This window comes from Trachurus trachurus (genome assembly GCF_905171665.1).
Source record: "Trachurus trachurus genome assembly, chromosome: 21".
Taxonomy (NCBI): Eukaryota; Metazoa; Chordata; class Actinopteri; order Carangiformes; family Carangidae; genus Trachurus; species Trachurus trachurus.
This window is the reverse complement of record NC_139899.1, coordinates 10293949-10310835: the sequence shown is the minus strand read 5'-3', so window position 1 is coordinate 10310835 and position 16887 is coordinate 10293949. Positions and strand designations below refer to the sequence as shown.

General features: G+C 39.6%; 1 protein-coding gene across 1 annotated transcript in view; it reads right to left on the bottom strand.

Annotated features, from left to right (window-relative positions):
* Positions 1–6476: 6476 nt before the first annotated feature.
* Positions 6477–16887, bottom strand: part of pth2ra (parathyroid hormone 2 receptor a) — a gene marked incomplete at both ends in the record, with an annotated part of 48247 nt that continues 37836 nt past the window's right edge. Inside the window, 3 exons of the mRNA XM_083996265.1 lie at positions 6477–6863; positions 8200–8241; positions 13192–13330. Of these exons, the coding sequence (XP_083852391.1) occupies positions 6477–6863; positions 8200–8241; positions 13192–13330 (568 nt within the window). The remainder of the gene's footprint in view (positions 6864–8199; positions 8242–13191; positions 13331–16887) is intronic.

Sequence of the window (16887 nt, the reverse complement as noted above, 5' to 3'; positions counted from 1 at the left end):
TTTTTTTCCCTCATATAGAATGCATTGGAACAGTCTTCAAACTCTTCAAATCTTCTTACTTCTTTCAGCCACTAAAGCTTCACCATACTTTCTGTTAGAGACTTCATTCAAATTCTAAGCTGTAGACAAACTTTAAGTGTTCCTCTATGACTCAGCTTATTGATATCTTCAACAGTTTCTGATATGTGGCAGTTTTAAAATCATTTAGTTTTTTGACAAAATCCAGCTTTATTATGGGTGTGTGTTGCGTCTAACGAGCAGAGCTAGAGTGGTGACATTGTCAGCCAGAGTGGAGAGAGGAAAAAAAACACTCTAGAGTTTTTCTGGCTAAACTGTCAGCACGGCCACAAATTAAACTCTAGACACATTATTTTCTCCAGTTTTGTAGCCACACTTGTCTTCTGGCTAAAATTCTGGTCAAAAATGCAAAGAAACTTAGATAATAATTTAAAATATTTTTTAAATGCAGCCAGGGAGCTCTCTGCTCTCATCCAGCCCAATGTATTTTTTTCACAGCAGCAGGAGAAGGAGCTCAACTTTGTAACTTGCTGTTAAGTGCTTTTTAATTCGTTTTAATTCACCAAAAAATAGTCACAGGTCACAAAAAAGTCCTCTTCTTACTTGGTGTGGCTAATTTCTGTACTTTCCTTACTTTTTTCTTTTTAAGCAGAAGCCAGTGATCCTCTTATTAAAAGTTTTCTTTGCCCCTCACATACTGTCTCTGTCTGTAGCCTAGTGGTTAGCTTGCTGGGCTTAAGACCTGAAGGTTACTGGTTCAAATCTTGCCTTAACAACAATTATAGTGAATTATTTTCCCAGTCGTCCTCTGTTGACTTCTGATAAATTGCTTCATGTTGAAACTGCTGCTCTCAGCCTGAAATTCACAGAAATTTTCATTGTAAGTCATTCAAGCTTGACTCTCAAGCTTTCTTGGTGTTCACACAGTGTGTTTCCAACAGGTGCAGCTTTGGGCTCGTTAACTTCAGAGTGAGACAGAGTGCAGCTCATCAACAGACAACAGTCTTTGCAACTGTGTGTACACTGTGGCCTAGAGGCAAAGTCTACTGACCAGGAGGTTGTGGGAATGGTGATCACTGCTTGCACTATTTGCTAATTCTGCAACAGTGTTCAGCTGCTTTCAGCATTCACACGCATTTCCATCAGTAAATGCTACTTTATCTAGTTATCATCCTAAAATACATATTTAAAGGGGATGGTCTTGAGCCCTGCCGCGTGTGCCTTCTCATTAGGGCCACAGGCCATCGCACCGGGCACTACTGTTATTGTGTGGATTTTTTCCTTCTCTTTACCTTTAACATGTTTCTTGTTTATACCACTGCACTAAGATTGATTTGCACTGGAACTACAGCTTTGGGCTCGTTAACTTCAGAGTGAGACAGAGTGCAGTTTTTCACGCTTGTCATCTGTCTCACAATGCCGTCAAAAATGCACAGAGACTCAGAGAATAATTTTAAATAATTTTTAAATGCAGCCTGGGTGCTCTCTCTCTGCCATTCAGCCCAATGCAATTTTTTTCACAGCAGAGTAGCAGGAGCTCAACTTTTTAATTCACTGGAATGGGCATTATACTTTGTTTGATTTCATCAAAAAATAGTCAAAAGTCACAAAAAGGTCCTCTACTTACTTGTTGTGGCTCATTTCTACTCTTTTCTTTTTTTTTAAGCATCATTGAAAAATCTCACATTCATAAAAGTCTCAACCTCTCTTCTCCATGACTCCACTGTAGTATAGTGGTTAAGGTGGCTGCTTGCCAACCTCAAGGTCACTAGTTCGAATCCAAGGGGAGCACTCTTGTTATGTTATGTTGAATTCTGCTCCCCTCCCCCACCCTCAATTGGTTACAGGTGTTCGTTAAGAGACTCATTCATTCCTAGTGCCACAGTTTGCAGCACATCATCACATTACAATCAATGACAACATGCTTATGTGTGTGCTCTCTGTGGTGAAGTGGCAGAGTAAAGGTTTATTGATCATGAGGTCGTGGGTTCGATTCCTGCCTCATTCATGTCGTACTTTCTGCTAGAGACTTCATTCAAATTCTGATCTGTAGACAAACTTCTAATGGCTCATTTATACTCTTTTCTTTCTTTTTTTTAAGCATCATTGAAAAATCTCACATTCATCAAAGTCTCAACCTCTCTTCAGAAGTCAGTGAGCCTCTTATACAGGGATTTATTTTACTCTTCTCTCATTGAATGCAACTATGGTGAAGTGGTTAGATCAGTGGGCTGATGTACTGAAGGTAATGGGTTCAATTCCTTCCTTGGACATGTTTCTTGTATGCCATTCCGCATGTCTTTGGACATGGCTTTCAGCATTAACACCATTTCCATTTTTGGAAATGCTTTTTCTAGTTATTTTTCTTCCGCCTTTTGCTCTGGTAATAGTCTTTATTTATAGAGCACTCCTCTCAACCCATGTTACAAGATGTTTCACACATAGCATTTCACGCTGACAGCATGTGAAAACATGTGACAGCATGGAAAAGGTGATGTTTCAGTCACACTGATCCTTTATATCAGGGGATCAAGGAAGAAGAAGAAGAAGAAGAAGAAGAAGAAGAAGAAGAAGAAGAAGAAGAAGAAGAAGAAGAAGAAGAAGAAGAAATAATTCATGAACTAGTACATTCTTTAAAAAGTATCATGAAAAACAGTCAACTTAATCTTTTATCCAATGCACATCACAGTGATATTGCCGGGGACAGTCTTCCATTCCGGAACCCCCCCACTTCAGAACGTCACCCAGGTGCGAACCTGCTGCAGCCACCGCTGCTGCAACTGCCGCCGCCAGGGGATAAAAAAAAAGAAAGACATTTCTTTGCTCTGTGCTTTGGTTGGGTTTAGGCAATGAAGAAAGGAGTTGGTTAAGTTTAGTAAAAAAGAACAACCTAGACAGACCAGATAGATAGAGAGAGTCCAGATAGGTAGAGAGAGGATCAATGTGCAGCCTCCGTTTCCTTTCTGATTGTGTCCGTCGCTCCGTTCAGAGTTGGGGGGTCAGAATGGAGGGTTTTCCCCAATAGCCTTTTCGGAATAGCGGGGTCTTTTGAACAAATGCACCTGTCAATACGAAGAATAGAAGTCTATTTTCGGAACGGCGGGGTTTCGGAAAGGCGGGGTATAACCGATATTGCCTTATATGCCTTCATGATAAGTGTGTTATGTCATGCCTTGTGTCTGCCTGATTCCAACTTTATAATAAGGCAGGCTGCATCACATTATTATCTTCATGGTGCAGACTAGTGGGGCTAATTAACAGTAGTATTGTGTGAGGTAAAGCTGATTGGGGCACAGCAGCCTACTCTAATTATCTGTTGTGGATCTGTTCACAAAATTATCTGCATTATTTAAAGACCTGGGAGACATAGAGTTATTGGTGCTGCCGATGCCAAAACAACATGCATTTAATGTGTATAAAAGTATGAAATAGATCCACTATAGTACTAAGTAATTATGTAACCTGACGTTGCCATCAATGAGACTGGGTAGATAAAAATAATTTTTCATTTTCTGGTCCCGTTTGAATTGTGCCATGGATTTCACATGTTGTTTGTGATAGTTAAAGATAATTTTTCTGCGGTGTGTGGAAGAGGCGGAGTGATACATATGTGTTTAGTGTGGTAGAGCAGTACGCACAGGAGGAACGGACAGAGACGGCACCTTGATTCACACATCAAGATCCAATTGACTTGACACTTGAAATTTGTCAGCCACGACAAAATCGTGTGAAAATTGGCCTGAAATCATGTAGTCTGATCCGGCCTTAATACTGAGCATTGGAAAAGACAAAAGCTGGAGGTAAATTACAACTTTGTTTGGACGGGCTTACTTTTGCTTCTAAAATCTCTCCATACACTCAAAAACATGCCCTATAACACTTCCTCAGGCAAAAAACTATGATACTCTTTTTGGGAAATGGTGGCAAAGCCCAAGACGATCGCTACGTGTGACCAAAGAAGTTATTTCTGTTACACAACCCAGCTCCAACAGTGCTGCCCTTCAGCAACTTTAAAATCACCACACACAAATGGGGCATATAAAATGACACATGTGCTGTGTTTCAATTTGAATACTTCCACAGCGTAGCAACAGACTGTGCCCAGATGATACACTCACAATGGTCTAAAAGTTCGGCTGACATTTTTGCCACGTAACAGAAGGATATGGATCACTATCATATTTTCAATCATGTGACTTACGGTCACTGACAAGTCATAGTCATTGTGCACACATTGCAATCACAGTGCAACCACCTACAGAACAGTATAACATTTCAGTTACAAAACAAACACATGCCTGCTGAGCACAACAATCTGGCACAGTGGCAAAATTAGCATGACTACTTCTACAGGGTCCCAGACACAGCACCACAGAATCTGCCAATACAGAGTAGAACATCTATCACAGTGAGGGCAAAGAATAAATAAAGCTGGAAACTGCACTGTTGAATTTCTTGTCTAGTTAAGTCAGTTCTGTCTCAAGGAAATGGTGAGAAATCCTCAGACTGACTCACCGCTGATGCTCTGATGTTAGATTTTGTCTGACCGTCTCTCTGTTGTGCAGGTGATAAGAATTTCTTGGTTATAGTTTTGTACTAGATTTCTTCATACTCGCCCCACCGTGAGATCATTATTATTTTAGGCACACTGTAAAGACACTATTTGTCTAGCACAGTGTATCAATTCCCTGTGAGAATACAGCTTCACAGATACTGGTTGAAAACACAAAACATTTATTAGCAGATAACAGAGAGGAGGGTAGGGGCAATAGATAGAGGATAGAGAGGAAAAGAACAAATATCACAGGAAGAATCCTTTCAAATCAGTTCCTTTAAAGCTTCTGCTGGGGCAGGAGAGGCACATGGACAGCTTCTGTTTTCATGATAAGCACTGAATCAAATTCACTGACAAACATGCATTCACAAAGTAAACATACAGTAAAACCCTTAAGAGCCCATCAAATGTAGCCCTTCACAATGAGCACAATAGTTGATTGTCCAAAATAGAAAATGACTTTTAAAGTCACATTTTCAAGGTAATAAATGTAAAAATCCTCTGTGCATGTGTGTACATCAAAACCTCTGTTAAAAAGTTCATGTTTTCAATATCATTTGAAATTAATTTGTAACCCACCTGTGAGTGACAAGCTTCTTCTTATTCACAAAATGCATGAATCACCACAACGTGGGCTGACAACCAACAACGATACACATTACAGCAATTCAACAGGACACTGAATACAAACCAAAAGAGGAAAGAAAGAGTCATCATTAGGATGTCTTCTCCTCTACCGTGACAGATGCTGTCGTTCTCTGGAGCTCAGATTAAACAGGGAGGCTAAGAAACTCCAATGAATCACTGAAACTGACACTATCTGCAGTACGGAGCGTTGGGTGTGTGGAGAAAATAACCTGCATTAATCTTACACGAGCTGACAAGCTTCAACAAGTGTCTGCGTTCCAGGAGATGAGTTTTATTCTGCCACTGTGGTGTTGCTGGTGTGGCCATTGTTTTCTTTACACCCCTGTGTTGTCACCCATTTTTCAAGTATACTTCTGTTTCATTTGTTTCCGTGTATTTTCCAACTGTGCCTTATTATCCTCCGTGTTCAAAACAATTGAGGTAATAGTAGGAAATGGTCGCTTTACTGGCAAAGCTGAGTTAAATGACGTCAGGCAGCTATGCGACTACAGACTGTGAATACAGATGCACCGAGCCTCTGACATCACCCACAGGTTTCTGAAGAGTGTGATTGCTTCACCATTACTACCTCATCAGAGCCTGACGTAAATGAGTAACAGTAGTGTGTGTGTGTCTGTGTGTGGGTTGGAGACTTTGGTGCAAACAGGTTTGTGGCAAGCAGAGACTTCCAAACCTTGGTAAACAAGCGGGTCAATTTCTGCTTTAAATTTGGGCATTATAATATGAGAGTCAGCCTCAAAAGAGGAAGCATTGTTGCTTGTATGCAACACTAATTTTCCAACATGCCATGTGACCTCCAGTGCATGCTGGACAACAGAGGGCACTATGGTGTTACCCTCCCTGAGGCAAAACAAAAGGCAGAGACATCCGAAGGTCTCATCCCTGTTAGCGTACTGTAAGGTCTCCCACAAGTTGTGCTCACATACAAGTTTGTCTTTAGCACCTGAAGCCTCTGTGTGTAAAGTCTGAAAATGTTTTAATACATTCAGATTTCAGTGACACTTAGTTGTTGTTTAGTTGTAGTATCAAGACTATAGTGTGACAACTTCTGCCAGCTGGCATTCAACCTCATAACTTATTCAGGAGTTATTTTCCTTAAAGCAATGCAAGATGTTTTCCTTCACAAACAGTGAAATGTATTTACCTTTGGCTCCCTCTTCAGAATTTGAATTACATGAGGCTGTAATGAGTTGGCAGAGCTCCACCTGCAAAATTTCCTATCAGTCTCCCCGGTCTTTTTAAACACTGACAACTGCTACAACGTTTCCTCCTCATCCTCAGCGGTTGCATTCAGGTTTAGGACGGGCTGGTTTTCTTTCAGCGAGATATCGTCCACCTGCTTGGGGCCACTGTCCTCAGGTTCTTCAGGAATAGATGGATCTGAGTTGCTGATCACGTAACCCGGGAGAGTCGCGTGCATGCTGATCACGGGGGTGGCGGTGCTCCGGTAAGCACGGCTCGACACGAGTGTGGTGGAGCGGGTGGAGGGCCCGGCTCCAGCCAGGTGGGACTGACTGCTGGTGCTGTTGTTGTTGAGGCCGACAACCACTGAGCCGTAACGGTAGCGGCCGCAGACCACTGGGCCCTCCCACTCAAAGGCCAGGTTCCAGCGTGTCCATGTTTTCTTGATCTCCGTCTGGACCTGAGGCGGTAGGAGGAATACAATTATATTATAAAAATATTATCTGTGCAGAACAGTTGCCTTATACCTTACCTGATCAACAGAATCATTTCACAAGTTAGGAAAGGTTTTGCCTTCATTTTAGACCTTTGCAAATGCTGTTCAACCTAGTTAATTTCTTATCGGTTCAGACCATCAATATTGATGGAAATATAATTAGTTTACAGAATAAGTAAACATAAGCCTTGCAGCGGCCCCTGTTAAAATCCCAAATCTGGTGGCCCTTTGCTGCATGTCATTACCCCTCTTTCTGCCTCCCCATTTCCTGTCTCTCTCAACTATCCTATCAATTAATGGCAAAAAGCCCCAAAAATATATAAAAAGCAAACAAACAACAACAAAAAAACACAAGCCTAAGATGTTAATCATCTTAGTCTAATGTTTTTATTATTACACAATTATCTTTCACTATTTTTATGGTTTTTGTTTTAATTTTCTTCTACATATTTTATCATCTACTGTCATTCTATTGTCTAATTTCAGTGTGTTTCTATAGCCTTGTTTTTGTTTCAAGTTAAGATATATCCCTTGTTACGAAGTGCTCTCTGAATACATTTTATTATCAAAATTCACTATTAGCTTGAATTGGACTCCAACAACTCCTGACAACGGTATTGTGGTAGATGTTTCTCTTCACTAGCTTCATGTTTATTCACTGTGTCTTAATACTTTGGTTGGTAACAAGCCTGAGCGCAGACGTCTACAGTTTTCTAATGAAATGGCAAAATTCATCTTGTGTGCACGGCATGTAACTAATACAATGCACTGAAAGCAGCTTTAAGCTGAGCAGAGGCAGAGCAGGGTCTTGTTACTATGTTTTGGACGACACTGTCTCCCATTACATGAGTCAGTTGGTTTAGTGCTAACAAAGTTATGCTTTATGAATCTCTAATCTCTAACAGAAAATAAATTAATGAATTAAAAAAAGTTCAGTTTTGACTAGTTTGAATTACAGCCACATGAACATGGCTTGAGAGATGAAAGGAGCGCTCCACAGGATTCAAACAAGCCATCCAGTTGGGACTGTTGAGGACGAAGTGAGTGGGACAGCAGCGAGACACAGAGAGAATGACTAACATCATGACGTATTTTTTCATTACACTGTATTTGACGTGGCAGGAAACTGATTTGCATTCAAATTGTGTGAGCCCCCACAGTTATCATTTATTTCAACTTAAAAACTAGTTTGCTTGGTAGTTTGGTTTTATTTTTTTACTATTCAGTTAGCAATGTCTTTATTTTCGTCAGTTCTGGAGTGTCTGGGCCCACAGAAAGAAAGAGAAATGTTTTCACTCACCTCTCCGTTGCAGTAGCAATAGATAATGGACACAAAGAATCCCTGAAATGAAGAGATCGATGTGTAAGTTTTGAGCTCAGATCATACTGCAGTTCAAGTGAAAAGAAAACAGTGGGTTTAGGATGATTAAAACAGTTTATAACATACAGTATCTTATTTGAAGACAAACCCTGACTATTAACCAATAATTGCCAATAATCTCTGCCTCCAGTGCTCATGAGGAAACCAGACACAGCAGAAAGAGAGAAACCTGTCTGTCTGCTTGCTTTTGTGTCTCTGCTTGGTGGTAAAGAGGAGGCTTTATGAAAGTGATGGTGTGAAGATGAGAGAGTCTGTGTCTATATATACTATATGTGTTTGTATGCGTATGTGGGTGTGCTCAACGGCTTTGCCACTGAGAGACAACCAGGCAGTGAATGCCTGGGAAGTCTAAATCAACACAGTGGAGCTTTGGAAAGAATAATAGCTGCCAGCAAATCTCATCCTCACAGCCATTTAATAATGAGTTTTTACCAAACAGAGAAGAGCAGGACTTTTCTGCTGTAGTTCAATCCTTGTTTAAAAACCCAACAAGTCTTTTTTTTTATTCAAATAACTTGGTGTTCTGTCAGAGTTCTTTTTATTATTAATATCATTATTATACAAAGACCCACATATCCACATTTATGGAGTGAGAACAAAATATAAGACTGAAAGCACAACCACCATGTTGCTAACACTGCAGCTGCCTAAGGCCAGGATCCCTAAAGTTTCCGGATCACTGTGCCAAAAGGTAGTGATGGCCAGATGAAGCCTCATGAAGCCCTTAAGCTTTCCATCCAAAGGGTTAGAAAAAAAAGGATCATTTCTGGAGGCTTCATGTGCACACAAACCCCCCTGCTGGTCAAAACCTTTCTTGTCATTTCAACTATTTGTGATGTCTCGTGGCTATCTAACAGGAATTATCACCATCAAGAATAGAAATAAAAACATCTTACTTTGATTTTGTGTGGTTCACTCATTCATTTATCTAACATTTTGAATAATGTGTAATTGCAATATAGGTCTATGTAAAAAAAAAACCTGTCTGAAATATTTCAGTCAATGTTTAAATAATTCCAATTGGGCATGAACTGTTTTCAAAAGGGAGTTGTGCTTATGAATACATAGGATGATGGTGTCTTTATTTATTTTTTATTAAGAAACAATACTTTTTCCACTGTGTTTGGAAATTGGCCAAATTCCAACACACACGAAATGTAACGGAAATTTTGTGGGGATCTATTGTGCTTTATACAGTACATGTTCACTCAAACCACTTACTGTACTGTACTGAACCAGCGAGGCTTCAGGCGTCACAAGTGACGCCACTCACACTAAATGAAGCAAGCCTCGATACGCGCTTCATAAAAGACTTCCTGGATTCCGGCACAGTACGGCCCATCACTACTAAAAGGTTTGTTCTGATTTCATAGAAGATGCCTCATGCCAGAACATTTTCATTATTCTTTTACTAAATCTCTGACATTTTGTGGTGAGTGTTTCAAATCTCTGGTCATAAATAACTGCTACCAGCCTGCAGAATGAATATGCCATTAGAGCAGCACGTACTGTGCAACTGACATGTATGAAGTGGGAAGCCTTGGACAGGATACCGAAGAGGTCCATGGCTGATGTATAGGTGGCTGTGACACAGAGATATTAGATGGTACTACAGTACTACAGACTAGTATAGGAACTTTGCTTTGACCAGCATGGTGACCCTGGACTTGGACTTCTTTCAGATTAAAGCATTTCATTGCCCTGTTAGGACAAAGATACAGCAGGGGCTGAATGCATAAATGTGCACTCTCTGTAAAAACCATTTCTGGCATGTACACTGATATTCATGAACATAGACAGTTGAGAGTGTGGCACCTCACATGTCTTGTGCATACAGACAGTTTTCCAAAGTGATGCTGTACTGTATAGACAGTAGCAATACTTTTACAATTCAATTAATCATCGTTTAACATCCTTCAGGAAAATTGTGCTTCTTTTTTGTCATCTTTCTTTTCCGTCTTGTGGCACGAGGTAGGGGCGGGGCCAGACGCAAAGCCATTCAGACTGAGTTGTACCCAAGTAGAGCTTAATTGCTAGTAACGTGCCCAAGAGGGTGTTCTTTATTCAAACTGATTAATTAATTAATTAATTATCCATTCATGACCATTTGTGGGAGTGAAAATGAGGCTTATGCATGTGCAGTCTATTTGTCAATGAATGATATTTATAAAGAGGAACAACATGCACTCATGCCTTCATAACTCTAAAAAAAAAAAAAAATGTGTACAGATTTCTGGTTTTGTGTGTACACACAATTTTAGTGGTGAGGTGTATGCATCTGGCTCTGGACCTGGACCACGCAAACATTTTGTTCATCCATGAGAGAAAATTGCAAAAAATAAAATAAAATAAAAAAAGGACAGTGGTTAGTTCCATAAATATTGCCACACTTAGGTCACCAATATGTACCACAGAATAAGTCAGTTCTGGTTATTTCATAATTTTTTGGGCTTTACTTCCATAAAAGCTCTACGCGGAACCCACCTTTTCATTTGGTTGTTACCTCTTTATAAAATGACTTTGGAAATATTTCATGGCCAAGAAGAGAACACCTTTTATCTTAACATTAATTGGTGAGAAACCACTAATGTTTTATTTCAGTCTGAGCAGATGTGTGCGACTCTGACTCACTGTGTTCATTATAATCTTTTTATGAAGGTGCATAAAACACTCATCTCTAGGTGCCTTGCAGCTGTTGGGTAAAATACTTCAAATAGGTAAGCACATGGAGGGGACTGATGAATAGGGCTCTTTCTCCCTTCTCTTTTTATCTGAGTTTATTATAGTTCAGAAGTTGAATGGCGCATATGAATATGTGAACACAGTGACTTGTGCTTTTTTTTTCTTACAATACTTTTTGATCTTATAGGGCCTAGGTCTATTATCATTAATGTGGCTGTCAGTTCTTTTTCGGACTTACTCTCCTCATTTTTCTACTCACGTAAGCACAAGCATACATTTTCAGAGCACCAACCTCTGACAGCACATTGCCTTAAGGGACACGGTGGAGGGTCTACTTCCATTGGACTCCACATGTACTCCTTAATTACTTCTATTCACTGTGTTTTCCAGCACATGTATTCTCTGTAAATATGCCAACTTTGAAATTCTAATTATTCTTACTAATTTAGTTTCATTTTCAGATGTAACAGAAGCCTGAAGCAAGATAAATACAGTGCAGGGAAGTAAAACATATAGATTACTGCAATGTTACAACAATTAGCAGCAACACATTAAATACTAAAAGCTGCAGAATATTTCAAAAGTGTGGAGTTATTATATAGACTGTGATACAGTTAAGATTGCTGTCCAAACTGTTATTTCCACACAAGTGTGGGTCATGACATATTATTGAAGCCGTGCCTGTGTGGTAATAGTGTGGCTTCAACCAGATGTGGCATGCTGAGGTGGGTGGAGTGATGTAGCTGAGGGGTTTTTGGAACATGAGGTGGCTCAGTGTCATTTTTCAACTCAGCATGAAATTGTGCTTTTGTTTCTGGCCAACATCACAAATACAACAATTGGGAGGAATTTTTCTGGCAAGACTATAGTTGGCAGAGGTACACACCCACACATGCATGCATGCGCACACATGCACACAAACAAAACTGATAACTGAAAACTGAAACAAGCCAATTCAATTTCTCTCACCAGTAAATAACTGTAGCTTTCCGATTTCTACATGGATTCCTTGTGGTATCTAATTATGTATAAGTCACACCCTTGTGTACATGTATTAATACTATAGGCATCTATGAACAAAGGTATATGACATTTTTCACACTGGTACTATGTTCCACACTGGAGTCTTGTTTTAAAACCAATCGTTTTTGTTGTTAGAATCAAAACAATGAAAAAAATGGCAATTACTTTTATCATTATTTTATTTGTAGCATGTTTTATTAGATTTTTGATTTAAAACCAAACACAAAAAAAACAAAATCACTATCACACTGTCAATTTTGTTTGTCTCCAAACAAATGAAACAATACAAAGAGGTCTAATTTTGTCATTTTCTGTGTGCATGTTGTCCCTGTGACTGTGGGTTCTCACAAGCTTCCTTGCACAGTCAAAACTCATGCTCATATAGGTTGACTGGCAACTCTAAAATACCCATATGTGAATATACTGTAAATGGTTTCTGTGTCAGCCTTGTGATAGACCCCGCCCTCGCCTATAGTGTCAGCTGGGATTGGCTCCGGCACCTGCGAGCCTGCCCAGATAAGTGATGGATGGATAGGTTTCCCATTTGGCAACAACCATATAGAACAGTGGGAAGGCAGAGGAGGACGTGAAGTGTTAAGAATTCAAAATAAAATCCATGAGGACATAAAGTGAAGCAAAAATAAAGCAAACGTGGCATCGTGCAGGGATAAGAAGGGGTAGAAAGATGAGCCACCAAAAGCACCAATGATCTTAATATCAAGCAAGCCAACTGATCTGTTGCTCTGAAACTGTGGCATCAGTTCTGAATTTCCCTGAACACAGTATCATTTATAATTGATGTGCAGCTACCTATGGCTGAGCTCTGTGGTATAATTTGATTAGACGCATCCATTTTCATTTTCCCATCCAAGGGCTCATTTCCGTATTCATTCATTATCTTTGAAATGGCCCTCTTTAACAGGGACAGGTTACGACACCAAATCAATCTCATTATCAAACTGCTTGACTGCACAATACAGTCTTGATTGATTTGCAGGTTTTTACAGGGCACAACGAGCAGGTGTGTGTGACACAATGTTGTTATTTGTGCGGTAAAAAACAAATGCAAACTACGCTTACAGTATTTTGAGATACTGACTTAGTGAGCCATGTGAATCTATGAGAGCAAAGACATTATTTTCATTCCAGAGTTCATTACATGTTCATGATAGTTTTTCATATTAGTGTAAAGAAAACAGGAAGTACCTGAAATGAGTTGAAGAACAGTTCAAAGTACATACGGACCTCCCAGCTCTGCCCCTCAAATGTATGAGGCATACCCACAAAGATGATATAGTGGATACCAAACACGAGCACTAGCACAAGAGTGGACTTGGCCAGTTTCCTGTGGACACACAAAAATACAAAATAAATGACAATATAATGAAATTCAATTGTATTTACTCAAAATATAGTTATAACAAATACTGTACAATATTAAACACTATTAATGCCCTTGTTTCCCCTACATTGTAATGTCTTATAAACCATGAAACTAGACTGATAGACTGATAGATACTCAATATTAGAAATTGGGTTGAGTGTAAAAAACTGTCAAGTTTCTTTGTCTCAAACTGAATGAAAGAAAGTGCTGAGACAGATCAGTAGCTAATTATTTTACATTTAAAATTTAATGAATGTGGTGGTAAATTAGTTTTAAACCTCATCACAAACTATTTGTGGGGATCCTTCTGTTCTAAAACTAAAAAGAAGGAGAAAAGATAAGAGGAGAAAAAGAAAAAAGAGAACAAGGAAAGCCACCATATTAGACCAGACAATAGTCTTGACTGGCCTGAACAAAACACTAGTAAATAAATTAAAAGCATTTCTCAGTGGATATATCGTATAGTGTAGAAAAACAATTGTTGTCTTCAGCCATGTCCTCAATTAAAAACAACTTGTATATAGTATAGTCACAGCTTTCCATAAAAATGAGTGTGTCCATGACAAAAAATAATTCACTGACATAAGAAACTGTGAAAACTCGAGCCTGAATATAGCTTATTTCCTTTGTTAATACTTGTAGAGACCTTCCTACGTAATTAAAATTCTTCATCGGGTGACTGAGAATGTCAACACAGGACGTGATTAGACTGTGGCAGCAAGAACAGGCAATCACAACTACAGAGAGAGAGAGAGAGAGATATTATAGTAGGGCTGCAGCACATAAACCCCTCATTACATACATGAATACACATTGCAGTTCAATGGTGCGAGACCGACAGGCACATGTCTACAGAGATACGATCAGATGAGTCATCCTCTAACATGCTCTCCTTAAATGGGCGGGTGCATGTTGCCACTTATGACCACTGCAGGGCTGAATGCTTGATCCCTACAGTAAGGGGATCTCGTAGCTCTGTTAAGGTGGTAGGGAGTGGGGCGGTATTTACGTAGGTAGAGCACCCGCCCCATGTGTTGAGGCTATTGTTCTCACTGCAGGTGGCCCCGGTTTGAATCCCGCGCCGAGTGGTCCTATCCTGCGTGTCATTCCCCCCCTCTCTGCCTCCCATATCCTGTCTCTCTCTCAACTCTCCTGTCAATTAAAGGCTAAAAAAGCCCCCCAAAATATACTTTTGTGGTGGAAATTTGCTATGATTAGTATTCTCCTTGTAATAAGTATAGTCTTTGAAGAAGTTGCAGTAAAACCTTGTAGAAAATAAACTTGGGTGCATGCTACCTCTCCATTCTTGTTCTTTGACTCTCCACCGGCAGAACCAAAATTTTCACGACACTTAAAAAAAATAATAATAATAAGGTGGTAGGGAGCATTTAGGCGGAAGGGTCACTGCAAACCGATCCAAAGTTGTTTTCAGTATAATTACTATGATCCTAGGCTCTTTCTGTCCTGTGGAAGTCTCTTCCAGGATGACAATGTCCAATCACAGGGTTTGTCAGGTCAGTGAATGGTTGAAGGAGAATTACACAAGTCATGTGCTGTGGCCTTCAGTCAAAACATCTATATCCAGTTAAACAGCTAAACAGTGCTCTAACATCACCAAGGCACCAGGGGATGTTTTTTTTTGTAATTGTGTTTTACAATTTACCTAATTTGACATTTGTTTTAAGGCTTCACGAATATTTTGTTTGCAGAAGATATTGATATGAATAATGATTTTTGTTTCCAAGTTTGTTGCCATATTCCTTCCACAGATCGAAGTCTAATTTGCAAACTTCTCTTTGATGGAATATTAATAAATAACTTCTAAATTACCTCCTCTGCGTCCTCTGCTCTATAACAACTAGACTGCAAGACTTACTGTAAGTGCAGGGTACGTTTTTATTAGCCCACTACTTCAGCGTAGGATGAGGAGGATTACAAATTCTGCACACAAAGTCTTGGTCTCTATTTCCCCCAAGCATATCACAGCTTTTCCATATTTTGCTGACTTTCAGAATCTAGCAAACTTGCACATTTCAATTAAGATGTGACAGATGTTTCTACCAGATTGCTTTATCAGAGACTATATCCTGGTGGAGACACATTTTTAGTTGAGGTGTCACCAAGGCTTTATGTTTCAGCTATAGTTATCCTATACAATATTCCTAAACTCGAGCTAAAACAATATAATGCTACTTTGTGAGCTTGGTACCTACCGCAGCTTCATGTGCCTCTTAATGTGAAATACCTTTCAGCCTCTACAAACAAACAAAAAACCCTTTTTATCAAACAATACCTGAGCAAACACACAGTTGGACACCTGACGCATCTCTACTTGCCTCATTTGCATGCATCTGCATACATTTCTTTCCTAAGTGTCAGTGCCTCTCAGCCATCAACCAACACCCAGACCTCTTCACATGGTGAAGGTGCAGGCAGCCCTCCTGAGAAAATAATTCTCAGGGCAATACAATCAACCTGACCACATTGAGGATTCCTTATTGGAGAAGCAGCATGATTATTTCCATTTCTTTGCACATAGAATTGAAATTTCGGCACTCCCCCACAGTCAAAATGACAATGTTGTCTCTCCTTAAAGTGTTTCAAGTCACTCATCCTGGGAAGAATGGGGATGTTAGGTAGCTATTCAAACTCAGCTGGAGAGGTAAGAAGTCCTGTGTAGACTCCTATAGGGAGATGGAACAGCAAACATCTCCAGGCAATGAAAATTCACTGGAAGGAGATGACCACCTTCCACACAGGGGTAATCTGCAAACCAGTAGCAAACCCCTATCAGATGAAGAACTACCTGAAAGGACATATTCATTCATGTGCTTCCTGAACAGAATAGCAGCAATTCTTACATTACATTATTACACATTATGACTATGGTATGCTCTGTCACAGGGGGAAGGTACGCCGTGGGCAGGTCGCAAGTCCATCACAGGACACAACACTCACACTGACACACAAATACTCACTAGTCTGATATAGAATCAATACATACATATTTTGATTAAGAAATAATGCTATATAACTGCAAACATTTTAAGTATGCAAAAGACAAGACAAAACAAACAAACAAACAAAAACAAATTATACTGCTACAACATAATGGAAATGTTGGCATTGTTTAATCAAACAAGAGGTCTCTGACTTCCTGTTTTTGCATTGTTGGAAAAGAGATCAGCCTTTTCATTCAATGCAATATATGATCTAATTTTCACACAATTTTAACATTCTTTGGCAAAAGAATGCTGTCAACACATCAGAGACTAAATATGCCTTTGTTTGGAGGTAGAACTGAAAGTCAGGGAACCTTTTATACTGGTTGTCTGAAGCTGACTTCAGACAATTCTGAAGTCTTAGCCTCCCATGATACAACATGTGCACACATACTGTATACACGTGTGCATGGTGGTTTGTAGACTATTGTTCTTCTATCATTTCACACAACCCACAGAAATAATGTGGTGATGTGTGTGAAATTTCAGGCTTGTATTAACAGTACTATGAGCAGC